At 30.7% G+C, this 12,264-nt stretch overlaps 1 protein-coding gene across 2 annotated transcripts in view; it reads left to right on the top strand.

The window, feature by feature from the left end:
- Positions 1 to 11,227, top strand: part of LOC128865664 (sodium-dependent neutral amino acid transporter B(0)AT3) — a 60,424-nt gene extending 49,197 nt beyond the window's left edge. Inside the window, exons 7-11 of one of the 2 annotated variants that reach the window (XM_054105902.1) lie at positions 2,133 to 2,295; positions 2,372 to 2,578; positions 2,803 to 2,871; positions 3,449 to 4,499; positions 6,393 to 6,481. In XM_054105902.1, coding sequence (XP_053961877.1) covers positions 2,133 to 2,295; positions 2,372 to 2,578; positions 2,803 to 2,871; positions 3,449 to 3,454 — 445 coding nt within the window. In that variant the 3' untranslated portion in view covers positions 3,455 to 4,499; positions 6,393 to 6,481. Of the gene's footprint in view, positions 1 to 2,132; positions 2,296 to 2,371; positions 2,579 to 2,802; positions 2,872 to 3,448; positions 4,500 to 6,392 lie in introns of both variants that reach the window. The other variant, XM_054105901.1, reaches the window with a different exon arrangement.
- Positions 11,228 to 12,264: the final 1,037 nt, after the last annotated feature.

Below are 12,264 nucleotides of genomic sequence, written 5' to 3'. Positions count from 1 at the left end.
AAATTGACATGTTTCGTCATGGCTTCGACGTGTGTTAATTTAAGCAAATATCTTATTCAAATAAAGAGTATGTTTAAGATGTTTTGAAACTTAAATATATGGCAAATATTTTTGTTAAAATTAACACTCTTTATTTATGTTGCCCAATTTGTGAAATTCTAATTCTAAAAATAAAAAAATTGTGCACTCTTTCTTCTGCACTACTAAATGTACAGGATCCAGCATTCGAAGTGTAACCAATTAAAAAGGCCATAAATTTCGTTTGGAGAATTACTTTTATTCAATTAAAAGTAAACAAATGTGTGGAAATAATACAAAATTAAGAATCAATTTACTTTTACTCAATATGACCACCTTTTGCCATGACTATGGCCTTGAGACGGTTCGCAGACAATTGCTTTCTTCAGTGCCTCGAGACTGGTGTATCTTTTAGTTCGGACTTTGCTCTCCAAAATGGCCCAAAAAGAATAATCCATCGGATACGCGTCTGGTGAATTTGAGAAACAATGTGTGGACATTATGAAGTTTGGAATGTTGTTTCTTAATAATTTTTGGTTCACTCGAGCTTTGTGAGACGGTGTTGAGTCCTGATGAAACGTCCATGGTCTGCCACTGAAATGTTTGTCTGCACACCACTTCACAGCAGCCTCCAGATTACTTTCCCGATAATTTTTCGCATTTACGTAGACGCTAGGACAGATGAAAACGATTAGAGAGTGCCCATCTGCGGTTGCAGCGGCCCAAGCCATTACCTGTGGCACGTGCTGCCTCGGTGACCAATCGATGACTCAAATTCTCGTATGCACGGTCGGTCAAATACACCCTACCGTTTTGGGAGCTTACGAATTGATCAATTTAAAAAATTTCTCGTCAGTAAACAAAATGTTCGGAAATTGGCCGCTTTCGGCCGAGCGAAGCAACTCCTTCGCTCTCTCAAGTCTGACTTGTTGCTGCTTTGGTGTGAGATCTTGTGCGGCTTGACTTTGAGATTATTTTTCAGTATGCGGCGGATGCTACGGTCAGATATTTTCGGTTCTTTCGCCATTTGATTGGCACTTCGTCGGGAATTTCGCTCAAGTCGCTTCTTTATTTTTTTAACCATTTCACGTGACGTTGCAGTCTTTTGGTGACCATCTTCATGGCGTTTCGCGATACTACCAGTATCATTGTAACGAGTAATGGTGCGATAAACAAAAATAATGCAATCACTCTATTACGTTTGAAATCCATTACTGATTTTCTTTTTCCGCGTTTACTCTCGTCAAAATGCTTCCGCGCGCTTGTAATCAATAGTCGCTGTCATTTAGCCAACTAACAGAGCGCTGCTGCCCGTGCATGAGCTGCGCGAGCGGTCTGAAGTTGGTTACACTTCGAGCGCCGGGCCCTGTACTGAATCAATTATACACATACATGCATATGAATCTGTACAAATAATAACATACGTCACAATCACGAACGCGTCGGCTTATTTGATCACCAATAAACAGAGAAATAACAGAGTACAGTTGAATCTTTATATACACTTGTAATCAGAATTATGCATATACACAATCCAATATTCAAGCCTCTATGGTTTTAAATGTTAATAACTTAAAAAAAGATTGATATGGTCATAGTTTTATTACTGGAATGTATTAGTAAAATTAATTCAATTATTTCCTAAGTTGACTTAAGTGCTAATTGCCATTAACTACATCTACAACAATGCGACATTTAAAATTTGTGAGTTGTCGTCAATAAATTTAGAGTTTTTGTGTGAAAGTGAAAAGAAAAAAGTTGTTTGTAAGTAAAAAACAACAAAAAAACAAACAACGAATATTGAAGCAAAACTATAGAATAACGTCAATTCAATATCTCATTCTGACATATTCACTTAGAAGCATAACTGTTCTCAACGATGTGGATAAAACTAAAGAAAAGGATTCGTGTTTATGATTAAAAAATAACAAAATTTTATAAAAAGATGTTAAATATGTTACTTAATTTTTTTTTAATTGATGTAGTAACTTTCAATATATGGAAGTTAGAAATGGAAAATAGCCTATTTTAGTGAGTTTTTTTTATTTATTGTTATTGGAAAGCATTTTCATTTTCGATATTTGATTAATGACTGTTGTATATATAATACACAGATTTACTGAAGACATTTATCAGATGACCGGATACCGACCGGGCCTCTATTGGCAGTTGACCTGGCGTTATATAGGACCAGTTATTATGGTGGCCATTTTAGTTTCATCCGTCGTATTCATGGTGATCAAGAATCCCACATACGGAGCCTGGAACGCACAACTTGTAACAAATGCTCATATATATACAGAAATTCACTGAAAATAATAATTGTACTTTTTTCCAAACAAAATTATTTTAGGGTGCTCTCCAGCAAGCCAATTATCCACCCTGGGTAATGGGTGTAGCTTTATCTATGATTCTTGCTGGAGTATTACCAATGCCCATCGTTTTCTTGATGCGTAGCTTCCAATGCCTGAAGGTGGATCTAGATATTCACCAGGGCTCAATAAGACGAAATGAAACCACGGCTTCGACCAAAGAAATGATCGACAATGATGATGATGAGGTGAATTTGAGAATACGTTTAAATCATATTTTTTTTTCGTTTAAATGTAAAAAAATTAATTGCACACCGATTTATGTGCTCCAGTTTTAGTGTAGATTGATTGTTTTGTTTTTTTGTAAATCTGAATTTAATACAAAAATTCACATTCATTTTTGTTTATTGCTTTCATTGTGACTAACTCACATCATGTGGTAACTAACCCATGCCGGAATTTCTGAAATTAGGTTATGAGTCCGGATATACCTCCTCAGAACTCACTTGCAGCAACACGGTTTACTATAGGCGAGTTTGATGTAAGTTTTTAGGTGCACATACATACATACATACATATCAGCATTTTTTATCCACCAAATAATTTTTAGCCTTCAAGCAACCCAAAGTTTCTAATGAAGATATATAAGTTAAAAATATGAATGCCGTGCATTCTGTTTAAATTCTTCTAATTGTTGTGCAGAGTGAAAACATGCTTTGCATTTACAATGGAACACTCATGGAAATTAACGCTAGTCGCGCATAGTGAAAAAAATCAGGATCTCCAAACCCTTAATCTTCAAACCTAGGAAGATTAAGGAAAATGCTATTTTACATGCATGCAAGTGGTAGTTTTCATTAAAGTTTTTGAAATTTTTTTTGTAAATTTTGTATAAGGCAATTTTTGTTGCTAAATATGGCTTGATGCAAACTAGTTAATGCTTTCTATTGATGAGACGTGTTTTTAATGCCAAATGTTTAAACCTGTAAATTATCGTCTTGGTATTAAATACGTGATATTTTGGGGATGCACTATGGGAGATAAAAATGCTGTTAAAATTTTCGAGTCATGTTGACAAAATTTGCTTAAATATACATTATAAATTTATATATCCACAGAATTAAACTACACTGAAAATGAAACTTACAAATTAATTGAGATTAACCCGCTGATAATTAAATATGTAAAATAGAAATACGCGAAATTAATTAAAAAAACGCAACAGTTACCTCTAAATTGATTAAATTAAATGAGCGTTTTATTCGAAGTTGATAAATAAAAATATTATTTTATATCTCTTTGAAGAATAGGATTATACATAAACAGACCAATATTTTACTAATCGACATACATAATAATATGAATTTTTCATGCCTCGATATCGTCATAACTAATACCACTACCTATTGCTCATTTAAACTATCGGAAAGCAATCAACGTAACGAATCTACGCTAACGAAAAACAATCACCGCCGACAAGCGCAGTCATGTTTGATTTAAAGTGCTCACAAAATACAAAGTTTCATTTTCGAAAGATAAAACTTAATTGGTGGATGCAATAATGACATATGCAACAATAAGAGGTTAATTATGTGTTTTCGTGTATGATCCAATGGATTGACTTAGAAGTCGAAAAATAATTTGTACAGTTTAATACAAACGATTGGCCAACCGAAGGTGGATTTCACATACATATAATATAATACATATGCATGTTTCGACATATGATTATAACGTACCTAAGGGAAATAGAAGTAAAGCTATTAAAGTTCGTTTTTTTTAAGGCAACGAGTTTCACTGCGTAAAAATCTTTTAAATTATATAATGAAGATTGAATGTTAATCACATTTTCGGTTTTTGATCTTACGTGTAAAGATATATGAATAAAAATAAATTACAATGCAATGAAATAATTACATACAAACCTACATGCGAGGTGTGACTTAGCTTATAAATATGTACATAAATACCTATGGTGAAAAGGAATACTCGGCGAACATTTCTTTAACCACTTCGGGAGTTTCGTCAATTACTCTAGTTCGGAATGCTCGTAATACAACGCTGGTGATTGCATCTTTACAAATTATTCCTAAGAATAAAAGCTACCTTAAGTCCCACTCGTAACTAAGAAATACATAAATAAGTTCTTTAAAGGCACTAAAATCAAAGGTAAATATTTGCACGCAAACTCATGATTTTCATGATTACATGCGATCACTGAATCTTTATTGTGTATGTTTAATATTGTGGGCTTTTTTTAATACTTGCAATTTTTCGTAGATAATATGAAAATAATCAAAAACATATAGAAAGTAATGAATATTTTTGATTTATAAATTAAAATTGTATTCAAACATCTAAAATATTTATTGATTTCATTTTATAAAAGAGTTAGTATAATTGATGTATTATGTATTCTCAGACGAGTGTCTAGTTTGCTTAATGGAATTTAATTGTATTGTACAACTAAAGGGGGGGGGAAGTTTTAATTCCACTAAAAATATGCACTTATTTATGAATTTTTTTTGGAAAGATGATTCATGTAAATTTATTTATCCAATTAGTATACTGTAAACTCATATTTCAAAAATATTTTCAAAAATTTTCACAAGAAAATATACAAAATTGAGCCGTTGACAGCAGATCTACGCAGACGTCTCGAAAAAAAGGCAATTTGCCGTGGACAGTTTTTCTCAGCATTTGATCATCTGAAATCAAAAAATCAAAGAGTTTTCATTAGGTAATCAATTGTCCAAGGTAACCCTGTCGAGTTTTTATTAAAAAAAAAAAATTTGTTCAATTTTTTTTAACATTTGAAGTAGAAGTGCGATTTTTAGACGATAAATCGCATAATATTGTTTATTGTAAAATAAATAAAAATTGAAAAAAAACCTCCCAGAGTTACCTCGGTAATTATGTAGAGAAAGTGTTTACAAAATTTCAGGAAGATCGGTCAAGTACAATAGATTCAGAGAAAAAGTGCCCACCGACTTGAAAAACGTCGTTTTCCAGAAAATCGATTTAAAGTTTTCTATAGCAGGTAGCCGAGTCGGAGCGGCCAACGGTTATTATGCTCTAACTTGGTGAGTTTTGCACCGATTGACTTAAAATTTGGACACAACATTCTTGAGATTATGTGCATTCATTTTCTCAAATAAACCAAAATCGATTTTTTTTGACCCTAAAAACCCTACCCCCCCTTAATAAGGTGTTTATGCAACATGGGTAAATCACTAATATTTTAATACTTATATATTTTTAGATAACTTTTTTAGACTTATTAAACTCATTTATTTGTTAAACATTCCTTCTGATATTTAAAAAATATCTTAATCAATTGGTGTGATTACACTTAGTTTATTTGAACAATTCAAACTCTAAAAGATCTGATCTGGAAAAGTATGGATCATCTATGTGAAAATTTGCTCACATATCTTTTGATTTATAGACAAATCAACTCATTCAACTGCAACAGTATTTCATTTCAAAATAAAAAAATCGCTGCTTCTCTTAGAATTATTTAAATTTATATTTGCATTTGTTTACACGAAACTTTTAACTGTATGATATACTGAGCAAATAGATAAAGTGCTAGATTGAAATATGTAGGTAGTTTCATTCTAATTCCAGAGGCATGCATGCATGTACATCATATTGGCAAAAGACTGTGACCTCTAAATTTCTTGAACTTATAAAACTTGTTTCTGCACTTTCTGTTTGGCTAATTTATGTGTAGAATTTTTTGTTGCTGGTGTAGTTCAAAAATTGCGTTTGTAAATATTTATTTATCTCTATATATGTTTGTATATATCTATAAACACATTGCTTTCGAAATATTTTCCATTTCGAATAGTATTTACATATGTGTATGTGAGTTAGATTCATATTTACTTCACGTTGTAGAAATTTCGCGCACACCTTCTATTATTATATGCATTCTTACCTATGTTTAAAATAACTCTTAATAATACCTGTGTTTTGCAAAACTTATATACAGTTGATTTTGTTTTTATTTTGCACCATCTTGTGGTAAATTTTTACGAATTTTAACTTGTCCTACAGGATGACGATGATGATTATAGTGGACCAGCATTGGGAGGGCCTGTTAGGACGCTGAGCGACTTCTCAGATGATGATGAAGACGACGATCGGCCCGTGACTATGATAAGCCCTCATCTCCGTTTAAATCTTAATAATGCGGCAAGGGCTGCGTCAAATCATCTAAATGTGCCAACCAGTAAACGCTCATTCAAAATGGAAGTTTTCGATTTATAAATAAATACTTACATTTGGATGTAAATAGGAATCAAGATGGTGTGCAAGTTCTTTTCCTGTTTTGGTTTATTATTATTATGTATATTTTTATTATTATCATTAATTTTTTGATGAAAGATACATAGAGGCATAACAACGTGTATGGGGTATGAAATAAAATTTTGGAACTGTAATAAAAATCTATCGGGCTATGTTAGAGAAAACTATGCAAGCATTTACTAAAATTATAAATATGTGAAATCTGAAATAGAATATTCTTCCTGATTTGTAAGAGTCAATTGAGGCCTTCTTAGTTTCTCAGTTCTATGGTATCTAGGATGCTATCTATAAATTGTTATAAACTTAGTAATTTCAGCTATCTACCTAATTGATTTTTGGTATTATATACAAAAAGTACAGCATAAATTCTAATAATTGCGTACTATAACTTCTAGTTATTATGGAATTATTTTCATTTCACTCTTGTATAAATCCACAATATTTTGATGTGAAAGCCAATTAATTGCAATTTTTTAAGTTTTAAGTTATATACATAGGTCAAATGCGAGAAGCATAAGATGCGACAACATTTTGATGGAGTGTGATCAAATTAATTCATACAAGTTTTTATTTTACTTAACAAACGACAATCGGGTAAAAGCTACGACTACTAGTTCACGAATAGATTACTTATATACATTCATATGTATGCGTAAAAATGTCGTGAGCACACCTGAATAGTTTAAATTCTTCGCAGCTGAGTACTTAAGTATATACATAAAATATTCAAGTGAGCGATATTATTTAATTACTAGAAACTCACTATTCACTCATCCAAATGTAAACCATTAACCTGAGTAGACAGAGAATTGAATAATTTCATTTATAAGTAATCTAACAATATTTGCAGAAGTATTATTTGGCATTAAAATAATTTTGTAGGTATTAAACAATATAGTATTTTAGTATTAAGTAAAAACAAATATCTATGTCGAGAAAAAAGAAAATATACAGTTTGCTGGTTTGCCACTATACTGCCGAACTAAAATCTCCAAATGCAGATAAACCCCCGACTAGGTACATGTTTCTTATATTTATTTTTGCTTAAAATTGATTATGCGTATATGATTTTTAAAATATGTATTCATACTTATATTAGGGTTACTCACTTTCCATACAAAATAAATCGATCATATTTTTCCATCGGAACTTTATTTATTATATAATATTTTAAGGTTTCCGCCACAATATTTCGGAAAAATATTAAGATTTAAGTGATCTGGACTAGTTTTAAATTATCTTCAAAGGCCGATTTTTTTTATTTGTATGCAAAATAAGTTTTTAAAAATATTATCCCCAAAAAATCACAGCAGAAGTTGCAAATATTGACAAAATAACCTTCCAATGACACCTAAGGAGTCTAAATCGGTCAGCAGCCACGCGTAATTAAATTTTTCCTTCAACCTATCAAAGATAGCATTACAAATTTCATTTTAATTCCGTTGCTAAAAGTTTTAAAAAATTTTACACATACATTCTAAGTTTAAAAATATTTTGAATAACTAATTTTATTTATAAAAATACTCGATTTTTGGAGGTGATTTCAAATTGGCCCAGCTCTCATAAATGAAATATTTTTCGGAGATATTTTGGCGGATGTCTTAATATACATATGTATAATCAGTTTTATAATTCCGGTGGAAAGACTTTGACGTTTTTGTTGAGATACCCCATTGAACACATGTAATTAATAAATACAGTCAAACTGGCTATCAGGTTTAATGTGCTTATTTTCTTAAAATTACCAGATCAAATTTATACATAATTTGTATTTGAAGAGGCAGTCAATATGTAGTATAAACTATATCCTGTATATTTTAAATTCAATATCTTGATTCCAGGAGTCTGTTAAAGATTTTATAAAGTTGTGCCACAGGTGTCAGCTGAAAATTAAAATTTGCATTGCCCGTTTAGAATATGGCGTACAAAGTTTGAATATTTGGCCTTTTGTGCTCAATATACATACATATGAACATATATTTACAAAACCCAGATGCAAACAAATATTGTTGCATTTCATACTTTTGATACTTTAAATTATTAGTTTTAAAATCACAACTCGCTAAAGATCATCTAAACTATTTTGCTTGGAACAACCCAATTTATTGACCATATATTGATATTTATGGGCACATTTTATAAATATATTTATATTAAAGAGACATTGATTTGGAAAAAAACACGCCACCACGCTTATTTCTCAAATAATCAGTTAACAAATACTAAAATAATTATTTGCAATTTCAAAGTAAAAAGTGCAGTTATAGAAATAATGCGCACTCAAAGCTACTATTCCACACACACACATCTGTAGTATTTACCAACACTGATATTGTTAAAATCTTTCGGGCTCAAAGTATACTACATAGCTCAAATATACATATGCACATGTAAGTTACATATGCATATTGTTCGTAGATGCACACATACACTCACATTGACTCAATATTTGATGCACCCACAATATTATTAACTTTGGCCCCTTTTATCGTATGAGAAAGTCAAGCCTACAAACAATATTTCTGAATATAAGTTGTATGTATGTATGTATATAGCATGGTTTTATTTATTATTGTTTCAGCCTAAGAGATAAATATGTGATATATTACATGATATTCTCTAATAAGTAACATTTAAGCTAAATGCATTTCGAACGAACGAAGTGATTAATAAAAACAAAACAGCATTAAAACGAATATACTTATGTACAATATAAAAATTGAATAGTATTAGCCAAACATAAAGCTTAAATTATTGCCCCTGAGAAGAAGTTTAACTTCACACAAAAACCAAACACACAATCATATTTGTACTTGTAAAAGTTTGTGTGTAGCACTCCAATAATTGTTTGATTTTCTTTTTGCTCATGTTTACCTGGTTAAATGTATAAATATATTTATTGAAGGTATGTACAAATAAAGTGATAAATAACATGTAACAGCCTAAGAAATTTTTTCAATTATGTTACTGATATTAGATTCTTAAGTTTTCACATGACATAAACATAACCAAATTTCAGGGGTGTAGAAAAGAAAAATTAATGAGCCCATTAAATGGTAATGTGAACCGATTTAGAATTTAGATTATTGACACAAATATGTATTTCCGTGTATCTTTAATTTAAAAATATTTAGAAACCTCTTTTCTGAGCTCTTTATTTGAGTTTATTGGAAAATTTTACTTAAATAAATAAAACCAAATACCAAATACCACAACTAATTTTATAAATAAAGCGGAAACTGATTTGAATTATAGGTTTATTTGATTCACAGGGGAAAATAATAAATTGAAAGTACGATTACAGTTTCGTATTCATTACGCCGTTATTTATTTTCCATACAACTTATTAGTTCACAGTATGTATGTATACATCTACATGTGTGTTTGTACGTGCATAAGGTGCTGTGTTTTCAGTACAAACAATGACGAAACAGAATTTTACTTAGTACCGTGCAGTCAGCATTCATTTTCGGTCAAAATTGTACTAAGGACGCTCCTTTGTAGTCATTGTGAGCGATATTATTGGCATATTAAATATATCCATAGTGAACATAAACCCTTAACGCACGCATACATAGATTATTTACATGCAAACTAGGATATTTCGCTCAACCAGTGCCAGGATAATAGATGAAAGGTATAGAACTGTACATATATACATTACATATGCATGTAAGTGCGAGCGGGAGACACGTGGAAACTAAGTTTATTTTTTTAATATTTTGAGATCCTATTGTTAATGCGCATTTGCCTTGTTTTGAAAATATTCCTTATAAAGACAGTTTGTGGCACATAAAAAGTAATATTGTTCTAAGATTTTATTTCAAAAATTCTGTTCTGAAAAATAATTAAAATATTAATATATGAAATAAAGCCATAATGACTTTTAAAATAAAGACAACTTGTGTGTAAGTTGGAACTGTTAATTTCTTGCTTCTTCAGAGATTGTTAGCTATGTACATATCCCACGGGCGAGAAAGCATGGACTTCCTAATATCAGTTTGTTTATTCAGGATTTGCAAAAATGCTTTCAATTAAAAAATGTTTACATGTATTCGGTGTTTAAGTTATTTTAGATTGAATCCACAGATGAATAATTTCTTTACGCCATAATGATACGTTTTACAGTTCCTATGGTTGATGTAGAAAAAATCATTTAAGATCATATTCTTTGGTAGAAAGTAACCATTTCCGACTATACGTATAATTAAAACTTATTCCAAAAGAATAAAGCTGTTCGCATTATAAACACTGCTGTGAGTAGAATTAATGGTTGTAAAAATAAGGTACACATTTAAAGTATTAATGAACAAATCGACCCCATTAACAAAGAATAAGTATAATAGTTATAACAATGGTTTAAATTCTTTCTTGTAAACGGGGCCAAGCAAGTGATTTCTTAAACGAGTAAGTTTGTTTTTGTCCACATTTATTATGGCCTGGCCTTATGATGTAATTATTATATGAAGTTGTATTAGAAAAGTGGACGTTGAATTGTTAAAATTATGAAAATAGTTGCAATGTAATCCGGTGTTAAAGACAATAAAAGGAAGCTAATGAATCGTGGTCTCAACAATACTCCTTTTTATATACATATGTTTTCTAACTTCCTTTTTAATAGTAAAAATTCAGTGAGGGGCTTTGCTATGAATTTATTTTTTAGTTTGGGCTCAGACTCGGAAAGCCGGAGAAAATGGAGCGCGAAGTATCTGAATTTGAAGCGATTTTAGGAATACCAAAATGAAGGAATATGGAAAGTGATTATATGAATTATTATAAAGTAGATTGACATTTTTAAAACTTCTTCATCCATCTATAAGGGCTTTGAAAAATGTATTTTATTTTACATAAGGAACTTGGATATATAACACTATGTGACAAAAAAAAAAATTAAATATACTTTTATGGAGACCTAGCACAACTTGTAGGTATAGTAAAACTAAGAAAAATGGTATAGGAGAAATTTCCAATACACCCCCAAAATCTCATTTTATGGCCAAAACACAATTTTTCAGTAGGTTGATGTGAACAATCACTCCTAACTTCGCCAATTTCCATCCGATTTCGAATTTGTTTTTTTAGTTCGAAAGAACAAAAACAAATCTTTTTGACAGTTTGTTGACAATTTTTCTGAAATGACAACTGACGAGACTGTAGACGGAAGTATTTGGAATTTTTTTATTTTTTCTCTATTTTTTCAACTTTGATATAATTTTTACGATATTATCCGATATTGAGGATTTTGTACACTACTGTTGTAGAAAATTTAATTTTGCGTCGAATGGCTATATTTGACTGTAATTCAATGAAAATTAATAGAGTTATGTGAGTTTTAAGATTTTATTTGTTTTTTTTTTACTAATTATCTCGTAAATCTCATCAGTTGTCATTTCAGAAAAATTGTCAACACACTGTCAAAAAGGTTTGTTTTTGTTCTTTCGAACTAAAATAACAAATTCGAAATCGGATGGAAATTGGCGAAGTTAGGAGTGATTGTTCACATCAACCTACTGAAAAACGTTGTTTTGGCCATAAAATGAGATTTTGGGGGTGTATTGGAAATTTCTCCTATACCATTTTTCTTAGTTTTACTATACCTACAAGTTGTACTAGGTCTCCA

Source organism: Anastrepha ludens, chromosome 6, assembly GCF_028408465.1.
Source record: "Anastrepha ludens isolate Willacy chromosome 6, idAnaLude1.1, whole genome shotgun sequence".
NCBI lineage: Eukaryota > Metazoa > Arthropoda > Insecta > Diptera > Tephritidae > Anastrepha > Anastrepha ludens.
The sequence above is the reverse complement of the archived record's forward strand: the minus strand, read 5'-3'. Positions and strand labels throughout refer to the sequence as shown.